This window comes from Thamnophis elegans, chromosome 5 (genome assembly GCF_009769535.1).
Source record: "Thamnophis elegans isolate rThaEle1 chromosome 5, rThaEle1.pri, whole genome shotgun sequence".
Lineage (NCBI taxonomy): Eukaryota > Metazoa > Chordata > Lepidosauria > Squamata > Colubridae > Thamnophis > Thamnophis elegans.
This window is the reverse complement of record NC_045545.1, coordinates 56,742,727-56,764,623: the sequence shown is the minus strand read 5'-3', so window position 1 is coordinate 56,764,623 and position 21,897 is coordinate 56,742,727. Positions and strand designations below refer to the sequence as shown.

General features: G+C 36.6%; 1 protein-coding gene across 2 annotated transcripts in view; it reads left to right on the top strand.

Annotated features, from left to right (window-relative positions):
- The window catches only part of PLXNA2 (plexin A2), a 443,424-nt gene that overhangs the window by 290,902 nt on the left and 130,625 nt on the right, over window positions 1-21,897 (top strand). For both annotated transcript variants that reach the window (XM_032217579.1, XM_032217580.1), the window contains 2 exons: window positions 10,412-10,508; window positions 15,901-16,100. In XM_032217579.1, the coding sequence (XP_032073470.1) occupies window positions 10,412-10,508; window positions 15,901-16,100 (297 nt within the window). The remainder of the gene's footprint in view (window positions 1-10,411; window positions 10,509-15,900; window positions 16,101-21,897) is intronic.

The window sequence follows — 21,897 nt, the reverse complement described above, 5'->3', positions numbered from 1 at the left end:
AATAAAAATAAAGAAGAGAGAGCTGGTGAATAAAAGTATCACAAGAATCATAATTCTTGCAGCACAATCTTGCATATACCTGTTCTAAATGAAGTCCTATTGAGGAAGTAGGAAATAATCCCATGTAAATATGTATGAGATACTAAATATAACATAATTAAAATATTTTAAATAGATTTGAAGTCTATTCACTTTTTATACCTGGAATCCATTATCATAAACCATCCAGATCAGGATATTCAGAAGAACAACAGAGACAATGCTGCTAATTATCATCCAGTCAATCTATTAAACACAGTCTGTAAAATGTATGACAGATATCTGTTCATATATTGGCTGGATTCAGAAAACATATGGTTGAGGAACATGCCTGAATACAAACTATGGATAAACATAAAGCCACTACAATTCATTATTCTTTACTTAGTCTTATCTATAAATCCTATGACAATATTTGTCTGAAAATAAGATGTAATTTAGCCAGGTATTTTCTCTTTAGGCCCTTTCAAGAAGCATTTAGTGAGAATGTGTACTTGTCACATCTGAATTAAATTTTATATTTAATATTGAGTGTTTAATTAAAATAGAACTTCATCCACCAAAAATATGCATAATGCAATTTTTCTATGGTGAGAAATAGTAATTCTCTCTCATTCAATAGGGAGTTCTAAGGAGGGCAGTCTAAATCTTAACATTTTATTAAAGAAAACAAGTTTTGCAAATATATTTTGGAAAAACAAAGATTATATTTTTTCTCAAAGATTAAGAAAGCTAACCTGTATAGTTAACTGGCAGTAAATAGAGCAGTGGCATGCTTTAAATATCTGGGGTGATTTTTCACTCCACAGGCAGTTACTTTTGTTGCATACAATGTTCCCCAAAGCATTGCAGTTAGATGTCATTTCTTTGTACAATAGAAGTGCCTATTACACCCCAGCTGCAAATAAGCTTTTTGTCGCTAAATACCTAGCTCACATTTTGTATGATGGTGAATTTGGAACAGAGTCCATAACAGCCACTTGGAGGACAGCAGAGTAAATTTTTTGAAGAAAATTGTTTGAAGTGGACTGCTATATATTCAATTCAACCCTTTTTATAGAAGCAGGTTTATTAAAAATAAAGACAATAACATTTATTAATACTATCAACTTAAGGTGAAGATCATTTTTTTACTCCAGAAGTCTTAAGTCCTTGGATGATTGCTAACTTTTTTGTATCTTTTGGAAACATGAAATCAAACTTTCAGAATCCTAAATTTAAATGTTGGAGTAAATTAGTCAACAAAAGTAATTAGCAAACGTTTATTATTCAGTCTTGTGCTGACCATGTAGACAGTTCTAGATTCTGCAGTGCTGGAGATCACTATTTTTTTTAAAATAAGACCTGCTTCATGAAGTTTTCTAGATAATTTCATCTCATTTATTAGCTTACATTTTCCTACATTAATAGGAAAAAATTGTGAGCTGTTATAGGGGGCACAATAGTTCAGTGGTTAGAGGCACTGAGCTTATCAGCTGGAAAGCTAACAGCCCAGGTTTGAGATCTGAGTGCCACGTGATGGGGTGAGTTCCCATTATTTTCTTCAGCTTCTGCCCATCTAGCAATTCAAAACATGGATGTGCAAGTAGATAAATAAGTATAACTTTGGTGGGAAGAAAACAGCATCCCATGCATCTTGGCACATAGTCATACTAGCCACATGACTACAGAAATGTCCTCAGACAACACTGGTTGTTTTGGCTAAGAAACAGAGATGAGCACCACTCCCTAAAGTCAGATACTACTGGACAAGGGGAAATCATTACCTTTTATTCTGAACTGTATCTTAGAGCTGAATATTTGGAAAGTATTACTTAGTCATTAATGCAAAGTTCGCAAAGATTTGGAAAAGGTTAAAAGACATGCTATTCTTAACACGTAATATAGTTATGGCTCTCAGTCTTGTAAATTTATTTACAATACAATATAAGAGTTGGAAGGGACCTTGGAGGTCTTCTAGTTCAACCCACTGCCTAGGCAGGAAATCCTATACCATTTCAGACAAATGGCTATCCAACATCTTCTTAAAGACTTCCAGTGTTGGGGCATTCACAACTTCTGGAGGAAAGCTGTTCCACTGATTAAATGTTCTAACTGTCAGGAAATTTCTCCTCAGTTCTAAGTTGCTTCTCTCCTTGATTAGTTTCCATCCATTGCTTCTTATTCTACCCTCAGGTGATTTGGAGAATAGTTTGACTCCCTCGTCTTTGTGGCACCTCCTGAGATATTGGAACACTGCTATCATGTCTCCCCTAGTCCTTCTTTTCATTAAACTAAACATACCCAGTTCCTGCAACAATTCTTCATATATTTTAGCCTTCAATCCCCTAATCACCTTTGTTGTTCTTTTCTGCACTCTTTCTAGAGTCTCCACATCTTTTTTACATTGTGGTGACCAAAACTGAGTGTAGTAGTCCAATTGTGGCCTTACCAAGGCATTATAAAGTGGTATTAACACTTCATGTGATCTTGATTCTATCCCTCTGTTTATGTAACCTAGAACTGTGTTGGCTTTTTTGGCAGCTTCTGCACACTGCTGGCTCATATTTAAATGATTGTCCACTAGGATTCCAAGATTTCTCTCACAGTTACTACTATTGAGCAAGGTACCACCTATACTGTACCTATGCATTCTGTTTTTCTTGCCTAAATGTATAACCTTACTTTTTTCCCATTGAATTTCATTTTATTAGATAGTACCCAATGTTCAAGTTTATCAAGATCCTTCTGTATCTTAAGCCTATCTTCTGGAGTGTTGGCTATTCCTGCCAGCTTGGTGTCATCTGCAAATTTTACTCCACTGCATACTTCCCTCCATGTAGATGCAGTTCCATAGAGGACTACACATTGAGTGAGGTTGGTCAGCCAGTTACAAATCCATCTGGTGGTGATGTTGTGTAACCCACATTTTTCTACTTTATCTAGTAGTAGGTTATGGTCTACTTTATCAAATGCCTTACTGAAATCCAAGTAAACTATATCAACGGCATTCCTCTGGTCTACTAATTTTGTCACTTTGTCAAAGAATGCAATAAGATTAGGCTGGCATGATCTGTTTTTGACAAACCCATGTTGGCTTTTGGCTATTGCTTTGTTTACTTCTAGGTGTTCGCTAATTTGTTGCTTAATTATCTTTTCCAGAATCTTTCCTGATATTGAGATCAGGCTGATAGGTCTGTAGTTTCCTGGATCTGTTTTTTCCCCTTTTTTGAAGATGGGAACCACATCAGCTCTTTTCCAGTCCTCTGGCAGTTTCCCCAGTGCTCCAGGATCTCTGAAAGATATAGTTCAGTGGTTCTGAGATCTCATCTGCCAGTTCCTTCAGAACCCTGGGGTGTAATCCATTCAGTCCTGGTGATTTGAACTCATCTAGGGTAGACAGTGCTCACTTACCATTTTCTTTCCTATTTCAACTTGTGTTCCTAATATGATTTTTGTGGCGCTATTTTTGATAGGTTGTACTGTTTTTTCCCTTTGTGCAAAGACAGATGCAAAAAATGAGTTAAATAGTTCTGCTTTCTTCCTGTTGCTTGTCACCCCCTTGCCACTTTCTCCCAGCAATGGATCAATTGTTTCCTTAACTTTTTTCTTGTTTTTAATATGTTGAAAGAAGCTTTTTTTGTTATTTTTTACTTTTGTGGCAAGTCTTTCTTCATTGTGAGCCTTAGCTTTCCTCACTTCAGGTTACAGGTTTGGGCTATTTGCTGATATTCTGCCTTAGTTATGTCCCCCTCTTTCTACCTTTTATACTTATCCTTTTTGTCTTTCAATTTGTCAGAGAGTTCTTTATGCAGCTTATGCTGATTTCTCCTGTTATTTTTCTTCTTCATTGGTATTGTGCTAAACTGGGATTTTATAATCTCATTTTTCAAATTTTCCCAAGCTTCTTGAGTTGTTTTCCCCTTGAGGATTCTCATCCATAGAATTCTTTTCAAGCTCTAAGTTTATTGAAATTAGTTCTCTTAAAGCCTGAGACTCTAGTTTGACTTGTTCTACTACTTGTGTTTGCATAATGTTGAATTCCAATATTGCATGGTCATTTGCCCCCAGGATTCCTGTGGCTTCAACACCTTCTGTCATTTCTTCTCTGCTAGTGAGTATTAAGTCCAGTATGTCTGATCCCCTTGTTCCCTTCTCTACTTTTTGGGACACAAAGTTGTCTGCTAGATTTGTTAGGAACCTGTTGGATCTTCTACTTGGTGCAGAGTTTGTTTCCCAGTTGTTGTCAGGATAGTTACAATACCCCATTACTATTGTGGTGTGCTTCCTACATACCTTAGTTAGCTGACTAGCAAAAAGTTCATCTACTTCCTCTGCTTGGTTGGGTGTCCTGTAGCCTATGGCAATGTCATTTTCCCTCCCTTTAATATTGACCCAAATGCATTTAAGATAGTTCTCATCATCGTTGTGCTCTATTTCTGTAGAGATGTAGTTATTTCTTATATATAGTGCAACTCCACCTCCTCTTTTATTTGGTCTATTTCTTTTAAATAATTTAAATCCTTCTAGCTGTATGTTCCATTTGTCGGTTTCATCCCACCAAGTTTCTGTAATGGCAACAATATCGTATCTGCTCTCATTTACTTGAATTTATAATTCACCCTGTTTATTCCTCATACTCTGTGCATTGGTGTATAGATGTTTGAGTCCATTTTGATTGACTCTGTGTTTACTGTCTATATACCCTGTGTTATGCCTGACTGCCCCTATTTTCTTGCCATTTGTATGATTCATGCATATGGTATGGCACTCACTATTAAATGGATGGTTTTGCTTGACAGCAGGACTGATAATCCTACCTGCACAAACATCTATGTTACATGCACCGATAACCCTATGAATTTTAGATTGCTGGGGACAGAAATGTTCTGTATCAATTAAATCTCTGTCCCCGCTGTTCAGTTTATTTCTTTGTTACCTAATCTGCTTTACCTTATGCTTTATTTGTCCTTGTAGCCTGTTTCCCAATGGTGAATTAAAATCCTATCCATCCATTTTTAGATTGGCAAAAATATATACTGGCAGGAAATGGGCTGTTCCCATTGCCAATTCCTATCCTACTCTAATGCCTCTGTTATGACACATACCCAAATAGTGCTATCTAAGTTTTGCATGTACTGCTCAGCATCATCAAAGCAGTTGGTTGATTTCTTTGGCTTTACTGTATACCCTCTTCCACAGATTACTAGTTAGCAATAAAAATATTTGAGAGTTGCAGTCAGTACAGGAATGGAGAAGATTTAGCTGCAGCGTCAAATATAGTCTCCTTCCAATGCCATTCTTTCTGCATCTCATTCTGAACTGAATAAAGTGATTTTTTTTTTAAATTACCTACAATCGACCATGGTTCTTTCTAGTTCTCACCCATGGCTGCCAGACTTAAGCATGACCAACAGAACTGACAGTAACATTGGCTCCTGATAGCTGTGATGCTAGTGGCAGTATTAATATAGTTTTCTCTTTCCTCCTCCTTCCATAGGTCTTTTCCTTCTTTCAGGGGTTTTCACTCTCAGCACCTTCTCACTGTTAGAGCAATCAGTTCTGAGTAGCAATTGGCTTCTGAACATTCTGTATAAGTGATTCATGGCCAGTTATTCAGCAATTCTTTTTTCCTATTCCTTGCTTCCCTGATTCCTAATCACATTTGTGTCTTGTGATTCTGCCCCCCCCACTCCCGCCAATAATTGCATAAAAAATCTCCCTTTGAAAATCTCAAGCTCTTGGAACCAATTTGAGGCAGCCCAATGTATAAAATTATTTTCCATTGTCAGGTGATTCAACTGTTAGTTTCAACAGCACATTTTTGCAATTCTGTCTATTTGAGGACCTGATTTAGCTACAGGCTTACAGGTTCCATATTATCAGAAACACTGTGCTCTTGAAATCTCAAATAACTCATAACTACCATAATTATTGACTGATTATTAAATACTGTTCACCACTTTGGGAAAATCATGGATATTATCCAGCCTTAGCATGTGCATTAGAATCTGCGTTTTTACAAAAACTAAAGCAAAGACTATAAAATTAAAGCATTTATTCAGAGCTGAACAATTTTGTGCTGCATTGCAATTCTGTTCGATTTTCTTTAGAATCTGTAGAATGACAGCATTTGAGTCTTACCAGGGACCAGAGGTGGGGGCGGGAGGTGGTATGCACTCACTATTGATCACCATCTCCAACCAAATACATAGTGAAGGATAACAATTTTTATAAAACATGCAACAGCCAATGGATACATTTAGCTTAGAGAGAAATACTGCTTCTTTAACATTGCTAGAAAAAAAGGACAGCTTAAGGCTGGAGACAAATTGAAGTAATGTCACATTGACACACAGCATTCTGTTATAGAATGTTTGTGCATTATAATGTATACAACATATTCATTGACATAAATGAATTAATGCACAATCTTAACAACAAAGTTTTGGCTTGTGACTTTTCTCATGGAAGTTTTTGTGCACTTGAAAACTTTGAGGTTTCTCAGGCCTGATGACTCAACTGTTATAAATGGATGCGCTGTTTGGGATATGTACCTCAACACTCACCCATTAATAGTAGTAATAAATATCACAACAAATAAAATAAAGGTATTAAAATGTTGTGAAGCAAACTTTCCTTTTCAGAGCTTAGTAGGCTAGCCAAACATGCCCTTTTCTAGAGCACCCTATTTCTGAAAGCTTCCAATTTTCCTTCTCTGTAATCCAGGCATTCTGTGGCCATTGAGAATGTTCCACACTCCCTGGACTTATTTGTATCCAAAGAATAAACTTACTATTTGTATATACAAACAAAGCCCCAAGATGTATATAAGATTTAAAATGTCATTTGTTATTAAATTGGTGAGAAAAAAGATACCTGCTCTCTAATTAATTGAGAAATATTATGAGGTGCTTAATTTGCTCACCAATTTCTTACCACTGTGTAATAAGATTTGGTTGGTTCTGACCACTGTAGCATAAACTGAAGCTATTATATCAGTTATTGAACATCTGTTAGGAATACTAATTGTAGAATTTAATATTTTTCTGTTGGTAGTTATAGTTTCATTCCCCAAAGCTAAACATTACTGTGTTAATGTTTGATTTGAATATCCTGTCATATTATGTTTTGACTTTGATCCGTGACCAAATAGAGTTATTTTTTTCAATAGTTATTTCTGCCTGACTTGTTGAATAGGATACAATTTGCACAGTCACTATGTCATTAGCAATGTGTCAAGAATTTTAAAAAGTTTTTTAAATAAAGAACATTTTCCTAACATTTCTTAGAGAACATCAGACAAAGTAACAGTGTTTTTTTTTTCATTGAGACCAATTGAAGCAATGTTAATAATACATGGAATCTATTGTTTGCATATCCAGGTGACATATTGTTATATATTTGTTCAATATTCTGCTTATTAAGGCCTCTTATATAAAGATAAGATACTTCAATTAAGAATTTTTATCACGATGCAATTTAAGAAAATTAACTAATGTGCAAATATATAAACATTTGCCCTGGAATTTCTTTGCTTCCTCTTTTACCAATATTTCTCTCCTTCCTTTCCTTTGCTACTGACTGTTATTCTTTGATAATTAGTTAGGAGAGAAAAGTTCTGTTTAAAATTTATGTTCAAATATCTGGGGTTGTTAGGTTGCAGTTTTTCTTGGTTTATTTTTTTATGCATTTTTTTCTTCCTGTTACATATTGAGTCTAAAATATGTTCTTAATTGAATATTGTGAAGAGACCAAGGACCTTAAATGCCTCGCCATTCTTATTAATTCCACAGTTGCTTTAGCCCTTTAATGGGAAAGAGACACGTAGAGAGAGTAATTTTTAGACTTCTCAGATAATTTGTTTATTTAACATGGCATCTGCAGAGGTCAGCAATCACTGATATACAAATTTAGTTTGAGTAAAACATCAGCAAATACACACACACACACACACACACACATTTTATTTATCTCCTATGTTGTATTGTACACATATAAATATATTGTCATATATTGTCCAAATATGATATCTGGACAATACAATATAGGAGATAAAATATTAAGATAAACTGTAATAAAATCACTAATGAATGGAACCATAGAATTGCAATGAGATATAATAGTTCAATATTTAAAGAAGTTAAACATCTAAAGACTTCTGGCATGGCTGCAATGAGATCATCCCAGGTGCCCTGAAATTTTCCGATGAGACATCCTTGAACTATATGTGTTGTAGGTTGTTCCGGTGCACTGCAGTCACAGTGCAGGCTCTTGGCCATTCCCCATTTAAAGAGCTTTGCTTAGTTCTGGCATGATCTGGCAACTGCTGCATTCCTGAAAGTGGTTTTGTTGGTCTGTGTGATCTGTTTGTTTGTGGTTATTAAAAGTCACACATCTTAATTACCAACAATTGCCTTAATTGCCAGATAATTATCAGCCCAGAATTGATAGCAGCTTGGTAGAACCTTAGTTCTATCTCCTATCTATCTTCTATCTTGATCACTTTTGTCAGATTACTTGCTTTCTTCTTATCCTTTCTTAGGAATAAATATAAATATCTTAGATTTGTCAGAAACCCACATTAAATTCATGTTTAGACTGAATAAAAATATTTATTAAAGAAATGTAATAGGAATGAGGAATTGAATAGTTGGGTAGATGTTTAAAATTCCAAAATAGGAACACCCCACCTTTGAAATAATAAAATAACTAGATTACAATGAATATAACTGGGATCCTTCAATGTGATGCCTCTGGTTCTATGTTGACTCTTCCCTTGATGACCTAGCAGTCATTCATAAGTTGGCCAACTCTCCACAATTAGCAGCCATAAACCCCCAACATACTCACAGAATTCATAATAGAAATAGAAACTTAGACTTATATACGGCTTCATTTTACAGCCCTCTCTAAGCGGTTTACAAAGTCAGCATATTTCCCCCAACAATCTGGGTCCTCATTTTACCCACCTTGAAGGATGGAAGGTTGAGTCAACCTTGAGCCAGTGAGATTTGAACTGCTGAACTGCTGCTAGCAGTTAGCTGAAGTAGCCTGCAGTACTGAACTCTAACCACTGTACCACCTCGGTACTCATGCCCCACTGTACCCACCTCGGTACTCATGCCCCATGTAGGGAACCATAATAAAATTATGGTTGCCCACATAAGGGGGGAGCATAAGGGGTCATTTTGAATTCTGGGAGTATGTTTGGGGTATATGACTGCTAATTGTAGAGAGCTAGACTGCAATTTTATTACTGTTAGCAGAAAGCAAACAATGCCATGTAAAATCTGGTTAGGTGATCCAAAGACTACATGTAGACATGGATTTTATACCTCTTATAATTAGAAAATAGGCTGAAAAATTATTGATTTAAATGGAAATTATTTGCCTGCCTCTGGTAGCATTACCACTTCACATAGTTTCCTGAAAAAAGGAACATGGCATTTCCAAGGAAACTATAGATGTCAGCTATCCTGATTAAAGATAGTTATAACATTAAATTAAGAATGGGTAATATAATACATGACCATCCAGATCTGCTAATTTGCACTGCACATCATCCTTCGCTATTGACCAGGTTGGCTAATGCTAGATGATGAGGTTTCTCACTTTTGCTTTAACGAAACAGATTAAATGTTGCAGGTGTCACGGAAGCAGCCGTGTTAGTCATTTGTAGGTTTTATGTCATTTTAAAGTCTATTAACACATATGTTTCTATGAATCACTGTCTACTTGGCTGAAGAGGCTAGACAGCACAGTCTGTATCAACCCAGTGAGCTATCGCTGAATGAAAAGCCTTTTTTCCTAGAACTATGATCAATTTATTTCTCTACATGTTGTCTAAAACATCAGTATGCTGATATTTTCTAAGTACTTTAGAAAGAATAAACTAGCATATTTGCAAGGAGAAGAGCTAGGCATTGTGTAGCTTTGTTACAAGGCTGTGTAGGATTTTCTTTTTCATCTCATTAATTCTTCATTGATAATATGGCTTTATCAGCAAACCAAGACTGAATAGTGAGAACAGTGTGCATGACATGGATAATTAATCTATTACCTCTCTCCAGGCCTGCCAGTTGATTTAATTATGCGGTAAAAACTCCCTCCCTCTCCCTCCCTCTTCCTCTCTCTCTCTCTCTCTCTCTCTCTCTCTCCCTCCCTCCCCCTCTCTCTCCCTCTCTCTCCCTCCTCTCCTCTGCCCTCTCCCTCCCTTTCTCTCCCCCTCTCTCTTTCTCTCTAAATCTGTGTTAAAACTTCTTGCTTTCCAATGTTGCCACATATCCCTAAAGTTACTATATACGTTGTAAAATTCTAAATCGTTCATTCCTTGGCTTCCCAATCATTTTATACATTTTGCCTGAATGTTTATTTTTCTTTTATTTCCTAGTACTTCTATGATGGAATGGACATAAGTAATTTAGCTGTAGATTTTGCTGTCGTTTGGAATGGAAACTTCATTATCGACAACCCAGAGGATATGAAAGGTAAATATTTCAAAATATATTGTTATATTTTCATTTATTTAAAAATAAAAACAAGTATAAACCAATCAAATTAGACATTATATTCTAATCAGTTATTACTTTTAATATGTCATGTCATACTGTTTACCAAAATGTATTTATTTTTAGCAAATGTCTAAATGATAATAGACAATGCCTAAATTATTGTCACATGGAAACTTTCTTCATAAATACAGGAATATAAAAAATCCATATATTTCCTATTCCTATCTGAAATAAAGATAAGGCACAAATCAGGGTCAATCTAGTTATCTCAAAGGGGAAATTTCCTGGGGGAAATGATGAAGAAATCTAAGTGAATAAAAATATGTGCTGTCTCAATCATCATTTTATATTATTCCTTCTTAAGATCTTTTGGAGAAAAACCAAGTTTGACCTTAGAATGAATCCAATGGCTTGCATTGGACACTGGATGAATTGCAAGCTCAACACTAGAAAGTGTTGAAGGTAGAAAATGGCCTGAAGGTAAACAGGCATTTTAATTGTCCTTGGAGGCATGTGAGGATAATAAGCTTATAAGTCACTGAATGGTTAAAGCATTTATTTTGCAATGCAGAATTACACTAACCTTAAGAACATAATTCCCCCACTTAATAAGGATATAAATACAGTCCAGGAAGGGATGGGAATCCTTTTGGGGCTCTGATGTGGACAGCAGATAAGCACAGCAGATCACTTCATCTCATCCTGACTAGAACAGCCATATATAGCAGCACAAAGACCCAAAAAAAACCTCTACACTTTGCTGGTATCATTTTGTCTTCTACTCCAACTGATAAATATTAAGCTGATCACCCTAGAATTTTCTGGCTTCCTTAGTTCTCCATAATTTTCTCTTTCTGAGAAAGGAAATGCTGACTCGGGTATTCATCTTAGATGCAAAGAATTAACTGAGTTTTACTTGGTTTCCACATATTTTTGAATCCTTATTTCACTCTTTTGTTGTCTATCAGCCCAAACTCTTTTCTAGCTAATTTTCTATCTTTTTTATTTTCCATTATCACCTTACAGTTCCTGTTAGAATTTGTAATCTTTTTGTTGGACAGGCTTCTTTTCATTCCTTGAAGGAAGCCTTACAGCTTCCTTTTAAACTGTCAGAAAACCATGTTGGCCTCTTCCTGGTTTGGCTGACACTTTTTTACATTGTGGAAGTAGAACAAAACTGCATCTCTAGCTCCAATCTTATTTCTGCAGCCAAATATTGCTAGCTAGTGTGATTCTGGTCTTCAGTGTTCTCTGGAATGTTATATTCCTTGGATAAGAACAACAATATCTCTCCTAGTGCAGTTTTCCAGTCTTTTCTGGGTTTCTTTCAAAGCTTCCAAAGGGCAAGGACACTCTTGTTTTACGTTGTTGTTATTAAGATAAATAAATTGCAATATAGCAATAGCAGTAGACTTATATACCGCTTCATAGGCCTTTCAGGCCTCTCTAAGCGGTTTACAGAGAGTCAGCATATTGCCCCCAACAATCTGGGTCCTCATTTTACCCACCTCGGAAGGATGGAAGGCTGAGTCAACCCTGAGCCGGTGAGATTTGAACCGCTGAACTGCTGATCTAGCAGTAGCCTGCAGTGCTGCATTTAACCACTGCGCCACCTTGGCTCTTCAGTAAATTTCCAATATACTGTATTATCAGGAATCCCAATTCCTGTTAGTTGTAGTTTACAATCTCTCTGGAATGACACGAAATGTTAATGCTACAACTTTAATGCAATCATGCAGGACTATGTGTTGCTTTCGTAAAATTTAGTGTCATAATTCTCTTGTTATTAGCAAACCCATCCTTCTGACATCTTCCTTCCTTTTAGCAAAAAAAGATGTTTGCTTAGGATTGTGGTGATAAGGATAGGCCAAAGTAAGAGACAAATCAGGAGACAAATCAATCTCGGGATATTTAGACTCTGCTTGTAGCTGTATAAGTTTTTCTACTGGCTTTCTAATTCCAAAACTGGTATTGCCGTGCATATTTATTTACACATTGTGATGTTTCCCATTTCAAAGCTCCTACAATGTCCATTGTTTTAATTAAAATGCTAAGTACTATACACTGATGACTAGAAGTGAAAGATGAACCCTTACTGCAAGAGGTTCAGACATGACTGAGACACTTTGGTTGCAGAGAGAGCTGTCCTTGTTTACAGTCTTATTCAAACATTTGCACTCATAGATCTTTTCTAACAATATGGTAATGGAAGACACACTTTGTAAGATCCACTTGAATACTTTTATCATTAATTTAGGTCCATTTTAAGTCATGTTTTTTTTTCTCCACATAATCACAATGCCCTCACAATTTTCAGCTAGTATTCCCAATCCATTTAGAGGGCTCCAGATGGGGAACCTGTATTAAGTAGACATCTGCTTTGCCTAATGTATTTACACATAGCATGGTATTGCAGCTCTGATGCTTATATAATATGGACATGAAAGGTAATTTGGACAAGACTAAGTCTGGCATATAGCCCATAATCTAAATAATGTCCCCTCTGTTGTTGTTCTTGATATACTGTATATTTCAGCAAAGATGTATCATGCATATGTAATGCAGATTATTAGATGTTTTTTGACTTTCTAATTCAGGCTCAGGGATTGCAAGTGGCTCAAAGTAACTCAATCAGTTTCTAAGTATAAGGGAAAGCTAGCACCTGGGTTTCTTAGCTTTTAGTCCATTACTTTAACCACTGCACAATACAGGCTTTTATACATGTGTGATGTGTTTGTGTGTGTGTGTCCCAAACACTACACTAGCTCTCATATGTATGTGTCTGTGTCTGTGTGTGTATTTTCAGTTCTAGATGTCCTTTTTCATGAGATATTTTACATTAGAAAGAATGCTTATTCTTTTTTAAAAAAATGGGAAACTCATATGCTGCCGCATAAAGTTCTAGGATTTAAGTAATACTACATGTCATTTTAGCAATTTTCTTAAAAGGTAAAAATGATGAACAATTGAAGACCGGTGATCTATGTGGTAATGTACCCACCTGTTCAGAAAGAAAGAAGGTTTGTGTGTTGGGTTGGTGGACAGCCTCAAAGAAGTAGAGATAACAGTCAAATTAATTCCTTATGTCCTACCTGAAACCAGTAGTTTTCAGTTGTACGTGTAATATATTCTCAATGTAAGAAGTATGCCCATCAGGACTGGGTTTCTCTTGTCTGCATTTAGTATAGAAGGAAAAGCTGTATGATGGAAATTATTGCTCTAGTGGAACATCTAAAGAAATAGAATCAGAGTTACAACTAAACTTGGGACAGTCCAGCCCAACATCTGTTTTACTCCACAAAATGTATATCCATTGAAAACTGGCAACAAATATATCCATTTAATTGCTTTTTTATTTTATCCCACCTGAGCCATACTTTGCTTTTGAAAGCTTTTGAACTTTATGAAAAGTTTATTATGAAATCTGATATATTGGAAGCCCTGCCAAACATCCTGGGATCATCGTTTTCAGTGAACTGAAGTAAAATAAACAAAAGAAGCCTTCAAAATTGTGGCCTAAATGAGGCATGGAAGAAATTATGTTTTTTTTTAAATGTGGAAAGGTTCAGGAAGAAGCAGAAGAATTTATAGCCCCATTAAAGAAGCATATAAAGACCTTATATGACCTTACTCATATTTCTTGAATTTTCTTGCATCCTAGATCAACCAATTTACTATTATTTGAAGGGAACAATTTAAGCAAAGAAAGGAAACATCTCCTTTACAATCATGCAATAGCTTATTGAAAATTGTCGTGATCTCCACTTCATGAGTGTTCATCCCATTAACCTTACCACTTCAAGATGTAAGATAAATTGCTCAGACCTTTCTAAGAATCATGCATCCTTAAATATATCATGCACCCAAATCAAATGCTTTTTAAACATAATGTAAAAAGATATACTAGATTGTCCATTGTAATGGAAAGGCATTTTTAATCAGATCTGACTTGTCTTGGATTGCTAATTGCCAACCATTTATTTTGATGCCTACATATTTCAGTTTCATAGGATTTGGAAGTATGGACAATTTAAAAAAAATCATTGCACAAAATGATTTTGTGCAGATTAACATTGGAACTATTAAGAGTTTATGTGAAACAAGGGGAGAAAATGAACCCTTATAATGTCTTTGAGAATTTGCTAGGCAGCTAATCCCATTCTGCAATCCAGAAAGAATTGGATGGCTGTAGTTCATTCAGATTGGAGCTTCAGATTAGACTTTAAAATTGCAGAACTCTAAAGAAGTATCTAAATGTGTTGACTTTGGCATCTTGCCTCTAACTACAACTGAGCAAATTTATTGGATTTATGCTCGACCAGTAATAGTTTAACATTAAATTAGTCTGGGAGTATTGAAATACCTCAGGGAAACTAGCAATAAAAGACCAGTTCATGAGCAGCAAATGTCATCTGTCTTCTATCTTGAATGATTATGGAAACAGTTATGTTTTAAAACAGGAAAGTGTCTTGTGACACTTTTGTAACCTACAGCCCATGCTGGATTTGGATTTGGATTTGGATTTATTCGACTTGTATGCCGCCCTATTCCCAAAGGGACTCAGGGCGGCTGAACAAAAAACCAAGGGGAGGGGAACAAATACAAAAAAGTAAGGCAAAAAATAAGACGACAATACAGACAATTTAAAAAACACAACAAGCACAACCAATTCGAGTAGGGGTGGAACTCAACAACCCCAGGCCTGCTGGGACAGCCAGGTCTTAACGGCTATACGGAAGGCCCGAAGGGTGGCGAGGGTCCAAATCTCCACGGGGAGATCGTTCCAGAGGGCACGATGCTGGCCTAAAGAATAATCTGAATCCATATTTGTTTGAAAATTCTTTCTTTCCTTAATCAAATATCACGTGACTTAAAATTATCATGATAATTAAATCCAAATTCTTTAAAAAAAAGAAAACATAGACAGTGAGCAGATGGGTAAGCTCAACTTAACAAAATGTCACCTAAAAATATAAAATGTTAGGTAAACTTATTGAGCCTGCCAGTATCAATCAAAATTAAAACCTGTTGAATAAATAAATAACAGCTAAGTGGCTAAATCATCCTACCACTTCTATGTAGATCAGATAAATTAAATCACTATATCCCAAGCCCAGGGAAATAGGGCAGATATTGCCTAGAGTTTAAAAAAAATATTAACAAATGACAGAACTCCTTTAAAAAGTTATGCAGCAGTCAGTCTGCAACGAACAGAGGAAGGCTCATCTCCTGCCTCAAAAGCACTGAAGATGATTATTTCCATTGATGGCAGCTTCACACAGTAGCTTCAGGTCACACTCTGAACAGATGCATCTCATTTTGCAGGCCTCTCACCTTCAGCTCAAGCTCCTCTTCTCTATCTCCACAGTTCATTTATACAAATGTGCAGCCCAGAGGGAAAGCTGTGGACTGTGCTTGAAAGCGGACCAGAAATTTGAGTGCGGCTGGTGCACTGGAGAAGGAAAGTGCACTTTACGTCAACATTGTCCTTCCCCTATAAGTGGATGGGGAAGGTGGCTCGACTGGTCAAGCAGGAATGTCAAATGCTCCAATCCACGCATCACTGAGGTAATTACGCATCTCTCTCTCCTGTTCAGTTCTGTTGTTTGCTTTCATTAACTTTTCTTTATTAAAATTCAAATCTCTGTGCATTCTCCAGTGGTCTTTAGATACACTAATAAGTATATATCAAGATAAGTTAACTGGATATTCCTGAATCAAGCCATTGTTCCATACTCTTCCTACCAAATGAAATTTAACATGAGATATACTTTGCAGTGCTGGTGCCTTCAAATGCAATAATCTTCCCCAAAAGGCTTGCTCTCCATCTTTTGTGTCTGGAGCAGTGGTGGGCTTCAACATTTTTTAGAACCTCTTCTGTAGGTGTGACCTGCTTTGTGGGAGTGGCTTGCCAGCCATGTGACTGGGTGGGAGTGTCTTGCCAGCCATGTGACTGGGTGGGCATGGCTAACTTGTAAAATGTGGTGAAACTCACTTAACAACGCTCTTGCTTAGCAACCAAAATGTTGGCTCAGGAACTCTGGCATTGAAGTGTGCAAGTCTTAAAGCTGTCAAGTTACAAAACATTTGCACCCCTAACCCTTTAGAAAAAAAACCCCAGTGGTATTCAAACTTGACAGCTTTAAGACTTGTGGACTTCAACTCCCAGAATTCCTCCTCTCGCACTTCATCTTGATGAAATGCAAATGGGTGGGGGGAGGGAGCTGGAACCAGTTCTAAACGGCACTGTAGATTTGTGTAACCTCTTCTATAGAAGAGGTTAGAACTGGCAGGAATCCACCCCTGGTCTGGAGCAAAGACTATAATCACTCTGTGTTTAATTTAAAAGTTATAGCCTTTCTATGGATTTGTAACTGCTTTTTAAAGTTCAAAATTCATTGACTGTATTTATATTTGCCCATATTACTGTATATGAGAATTATATTGAGGTCTGAGATATAAATGCACAAAATAAATAATGCCAAAGACTGCAGTCCTTACTTTATAGTTGGTATTGGTCTTGCTTTCATTATACTGCTGCACAGACTTCGATCATAGGACAATATTTTCAAGTATCCTTAACTAGGAAGTCCCTTAAATGTACTGTGCTAATTTTGAAACCAGTTAAGATCTTGACCACTTGTTAAATCTTTGTTTTTTGAGCTAATTTCATTCCATAGTCCCTAATTCCATTGCTTTATTGTTATTTTTTTTGGATATCAGTCATGCCAAATATAGTATTTAATTGTGTGCAGCAAATTCAAGTCTCTTTAAGATCTAGACATTTTAAAGAATTGTTGTCAATTTCACTTGTATTTCAGTTACTTCCAGTGGAATCCAGTAGTGTTTATAACTTCATTGTGTCTTCTCAAGAGTGTTGTGTGTTAGGAAAAAGTATAAAAGAAGAAGTTACTAATACAATACATTTCAAGGTTGGGTGGAAATTCTAGCCTCCCTGACCAGAATGGCTTTCCGTTCCAATTTAAGATCAGTTTTATGATGTTAAACACATTGCACAGAAGAAAGCTCAATTCACAACAATTAATTTTGAATTAAATTCTAAGCACAACTGACCAGAAATACATTCTATTGAACTCAATATAACTTATTTCTGAATAGACACAAATAACATTGCAGCATATAAGTTCCACATCCATATAATTAGGAACCTTCTTTCACTTTGCTCATCCAGATGTAACACATTATACTTATTACACTAAGGAGGAGCAAATAAAGCAGCATGTGCTTTCCTATTAAATTAATTTGTAGCATCTTTGATGCACAACCAGTGTACACTTTTACTGGCCTTGATAAACCAATTTCAGTTGTCAAACTCACTGATCAGTATGGGGGTGTCCTTTCTGCCCTTCGGCAGGCATACTAATTAAAACAGGGAAGTAATTAGCCTGTAATTGATTTCTCTGGATTGCATGCTATTATAGGGGCAATAGTCAGGAAAACTTTGTTCAAGTCAACAGCTATCATTGGTAGAAACTGCTAGCAGTAGCTTTAAATAGCACATTTAAAATAGCAGTCACTTTAAATAGCTTATTTAAGATGCCAGACTAAAAAGCTATGTAACCACTATGTCAAGGAGGTTAACTTTTCTTTGCTATTCTATTTTTTTAAATCTGAACTGTCCCTTCATAAAGCAGTTATTTGATTTATGAAAGAAATATTATAATATGTTTATAGAATAGGATAAGGGTTAAGTATATTATTTCAACATGATCCAGTGATCCACATTGTGCCCCTTCTAATGATTTACATTAGGTCAAGATACCTGTAAGAGAGAGGAGGAGGGAGGGAGAGGGAGAGGGAAAGAGATTGTTTTAAAAAGGGATTAGACATCTTCATGGAAGATAGGCAAGGGTACATATTTGCAAAAGTTCAGACAATTCACCAGATGTTAAGAAACAGAGAAAATATTACAGGTGGCCCTTGATTTATGACCAGTTGCTGAACAACTCTTCAAAGTTCCAATGGACTAAAAAAAGTTATTTATGATCCATCCTCCATCCCTATGGTCACCTTATCATATGTCAGGCATTTGGCAACCAGCTCTTATTTGCAAACATTTCTAATCACCCATGGTCATGTGATTGCATCTTCCAATGTTTTTGTTATTTTCCATCAAAAAATGCCAAAAAATGCCCATTGCATAATAGCGATAGTACTTAGTATTAGTATTAGTACTTATATACTGCTAGTACTTAATACTTATATATTGATTTATATACGTATATACTAATTTATAGTGCTTTATAGCACTCTCTAAGCAGATTAGAGTCAGCATATTTCCCCCAACAATCTGGTTCCTCATTTTACCAACTTGGAAGACCTTGGGCTGGTTAGGATCGAACTTCTGGTAGTGGGCACAGTTAGCCTGCAATTCTGCATTCTAATGCCCACCATTAATCTGGATTTGGATTTATAACCACATGATATTCTTAATGACCACAGCAACTCACTTAAAGACTGTTGTAAAAATGGTTGTAAAATCAAGTCCAGTCATGTGGTCAACCTCCAAACTGTATAATCAAAATTCCAGGTTCAATTGTGGTTGTAAGTCAAGCACTACCTGTAACTCTTTGCCATCGTTTAGTGGTTTCCTCAATGTTTGCATCTCAGATACAATATATCTTATGGAAGAGGATCATTGTCTTATAATTTTAGAGAGTTATCAGATGAATTTGATTTGCCTAGATTAATAAAAAATAATAAACTTGAAGGATTAGCCAAGGTGGCGCAGTGGTTAAATGCAGCACTGCAGGCTACTTCAGCTGACTGCAGTTCAGCAGTTCGGCTGTTCAAATCCCACCAGGCTCAAGGTTGACTCAGCCTTCCATCCTTCCGAGGTAGGTAAAATGAGGACCCGGATTGTTGTTGGGGGCAATATGCTGACTCTGTAAACCGCTTAGAGAGGGCTGAAAGCCCTATGAAGCGGTATATAATTCTAACTGCTATTGCTATTGCTATTGCTATTCTTATATTTCTTGCATGCAAAAGAAAAAAGAGATGGTCAAATAGTTCTCTGAATAAAGACTTAATGCTTATATGTACTTGGTGTATAGGGTCTGTATAAATTTACAAATACTGTACATCAGTATATAAAATAATGTCTTCATTAAAGCAAATTAAATCTTATAGGGTCGAAGCAACCTTATGATATGGGAAAGATCTAGAAGAGCTTACATGGAACTTTTGCTACTTCTCAATTTATCCTACCTGATATGATTCTTGGAAAAAAAAATTGAGTGGGAGGTCCTTTCATGTAATGGCAAGATTAAAATACAATACTTTCTCTATTCCAGAAACTTTAGATGTGTTGTAGTTCAAATGTACTGGGATTTATCCCAGTAACTGAGCTGGCTGTAAATTCTGGTAAATGGCTACTCTGCGATATCTGTTAAAAATAATTATGTGATCAAATGACTGTGTTTGTTTAATAGCACTTCATATCACAGCCAACTCCACCTTGGTCCAAAAACCAGTAATCCTTTTCCATGTCAAGCGTGGATCCAACCATAAATTTCAGCCACTGAAAATAGTAACCGATTTATAATAGCCTATTTTTTCCATAATATTTCCAAATTACCATGCACAGGTGAGCTTTAAGGTATATTCACTAATTCTGGCAATGATGTTCACTGTGCTTTCAGTACCTTATTAACTACAGAATGGGTTCTATTTCAATAAATCACATACACTGTGGTGGCTTGCTACCTAGCACTGAATATTTCATTCTCATTTATAGCCACTAGAAACCTAGTAATACATCTTTCTTTCAGCTTGATTCTCTGTGACAGATGGATCCACCCACTCTGCCAGTTTAATGGTCTCAATAGAGTTTACTTTCATCCCAAGGGAGTTGCTTCCATTTTTTCAACTTTTAATCAAAACCCAGAGCCTTCCATAAATAAATAAAATTGCCTTTGCGGCATTTTAAGTTTGTTCTTCTCACAGAAGTCTAAGTGTTAATATGTATAGAATTGAAAGTGGGAGTTGCAAATCACCAGAAGCAAAATGGCTCATGAATACTCTTCTCTGTCTAAAAAACCTATTTAAAATACGTATATATCTATCTACTACAAAAGCGCTCTTTTTAAATAACTTTCAAATGAATTCATTATGAACAATGCATCACAGAACAACAAAATTTGAATCAAGATACTTCAAATAGGCTAATATACAGAATGAAATTTTGGAAGGTTGTGGCTTCTCCAGGCTACTGCAGTCATGTGAGCCTCCTTTTCAATGTCCCATGATAGTTTCCCAGTCACTCTTATATTCCCTCATTCCTTTCCCCAACAAGCAGCAGGATGGGAAAGGAAAGGAAGGGGAGGGGAGGGAGAAGGAAGAGAGGAATAGGAAAGGAGGAAAGGATGGGAGAGAGGGAAGAGGAAGGAACCCTTCCCTTGCCCACTTTCCCCACCGTTGCTTGCCCCACAGTTGCCCTTTCAACCCATGTCATTCCTCATATGCCTTCCTTGACCCATATGTACGTGTGTAGCCTGTGCCCCCTCTCTAACCAACTTCATTCCCCACTTGCTTTTTCCAATCCACGGAGCACTTCTTATGTACCTCCACCCACTTCCTGGCTTGCCCCATGTGCCTTTCCCAACTTCCATGACAGCTCTTATGCATTCTCAGATAACCTCCCTGACTGTGTGTGCCTTTTCCAAACCTGCATGCATCTATTGTGCACCCCCATGGCCCTTCCTAACCTACATACCCATCATATTTATTGAAAGTCAGAACGCAGGTAAGTGGCTGCTGCTAGGATCTATCTTGTGTGTCCTTTCTTACCCATTTTCTCACACACCTATTGCCTCCCTTTCCCACCTGACAGCAGCTATTTATCTGCATGCTGGCTTTCTTCCTGAAAATGTCCCAGAAGTAAATAGGGAAAGTGGAAGGAGGGAGGGAGGGAGGGAAAGAAGGAAGGAAGGAAGGAAGGAAGGAAGGAAGGAAGGAAGGAAGGAAGGAAGGAAGGAAGGAAGGAAGGAAGATTTCTGATGCTGCTGACTTACCACTAGAGAAAAATTAATGTGGAAACTGGCAGTCAGTCAAATGTTACTGGGACACCCACTGCTTGTGCTGTTTATGTAAGGAAATATGTCTTAAATGATAATTCAAAGGGACATGTTTTGTCTGAAGGTTGTCCTCAGATTAGTACCACAATTGGGACCAGAATTTTGATTGCTAAATGAGGTGATTCTTAAGTGAGTTGCACCCTATTTTATTACCTTTTTTGCCATAGTTGCTAAGTGAATCATCAGGGTGGTTAAGTGACTTGCATAATCATTAAGTGAATCTTGCTTCCTCCATTGAGTTTACTTTTTGGAAACCAGCTGGGAAGATC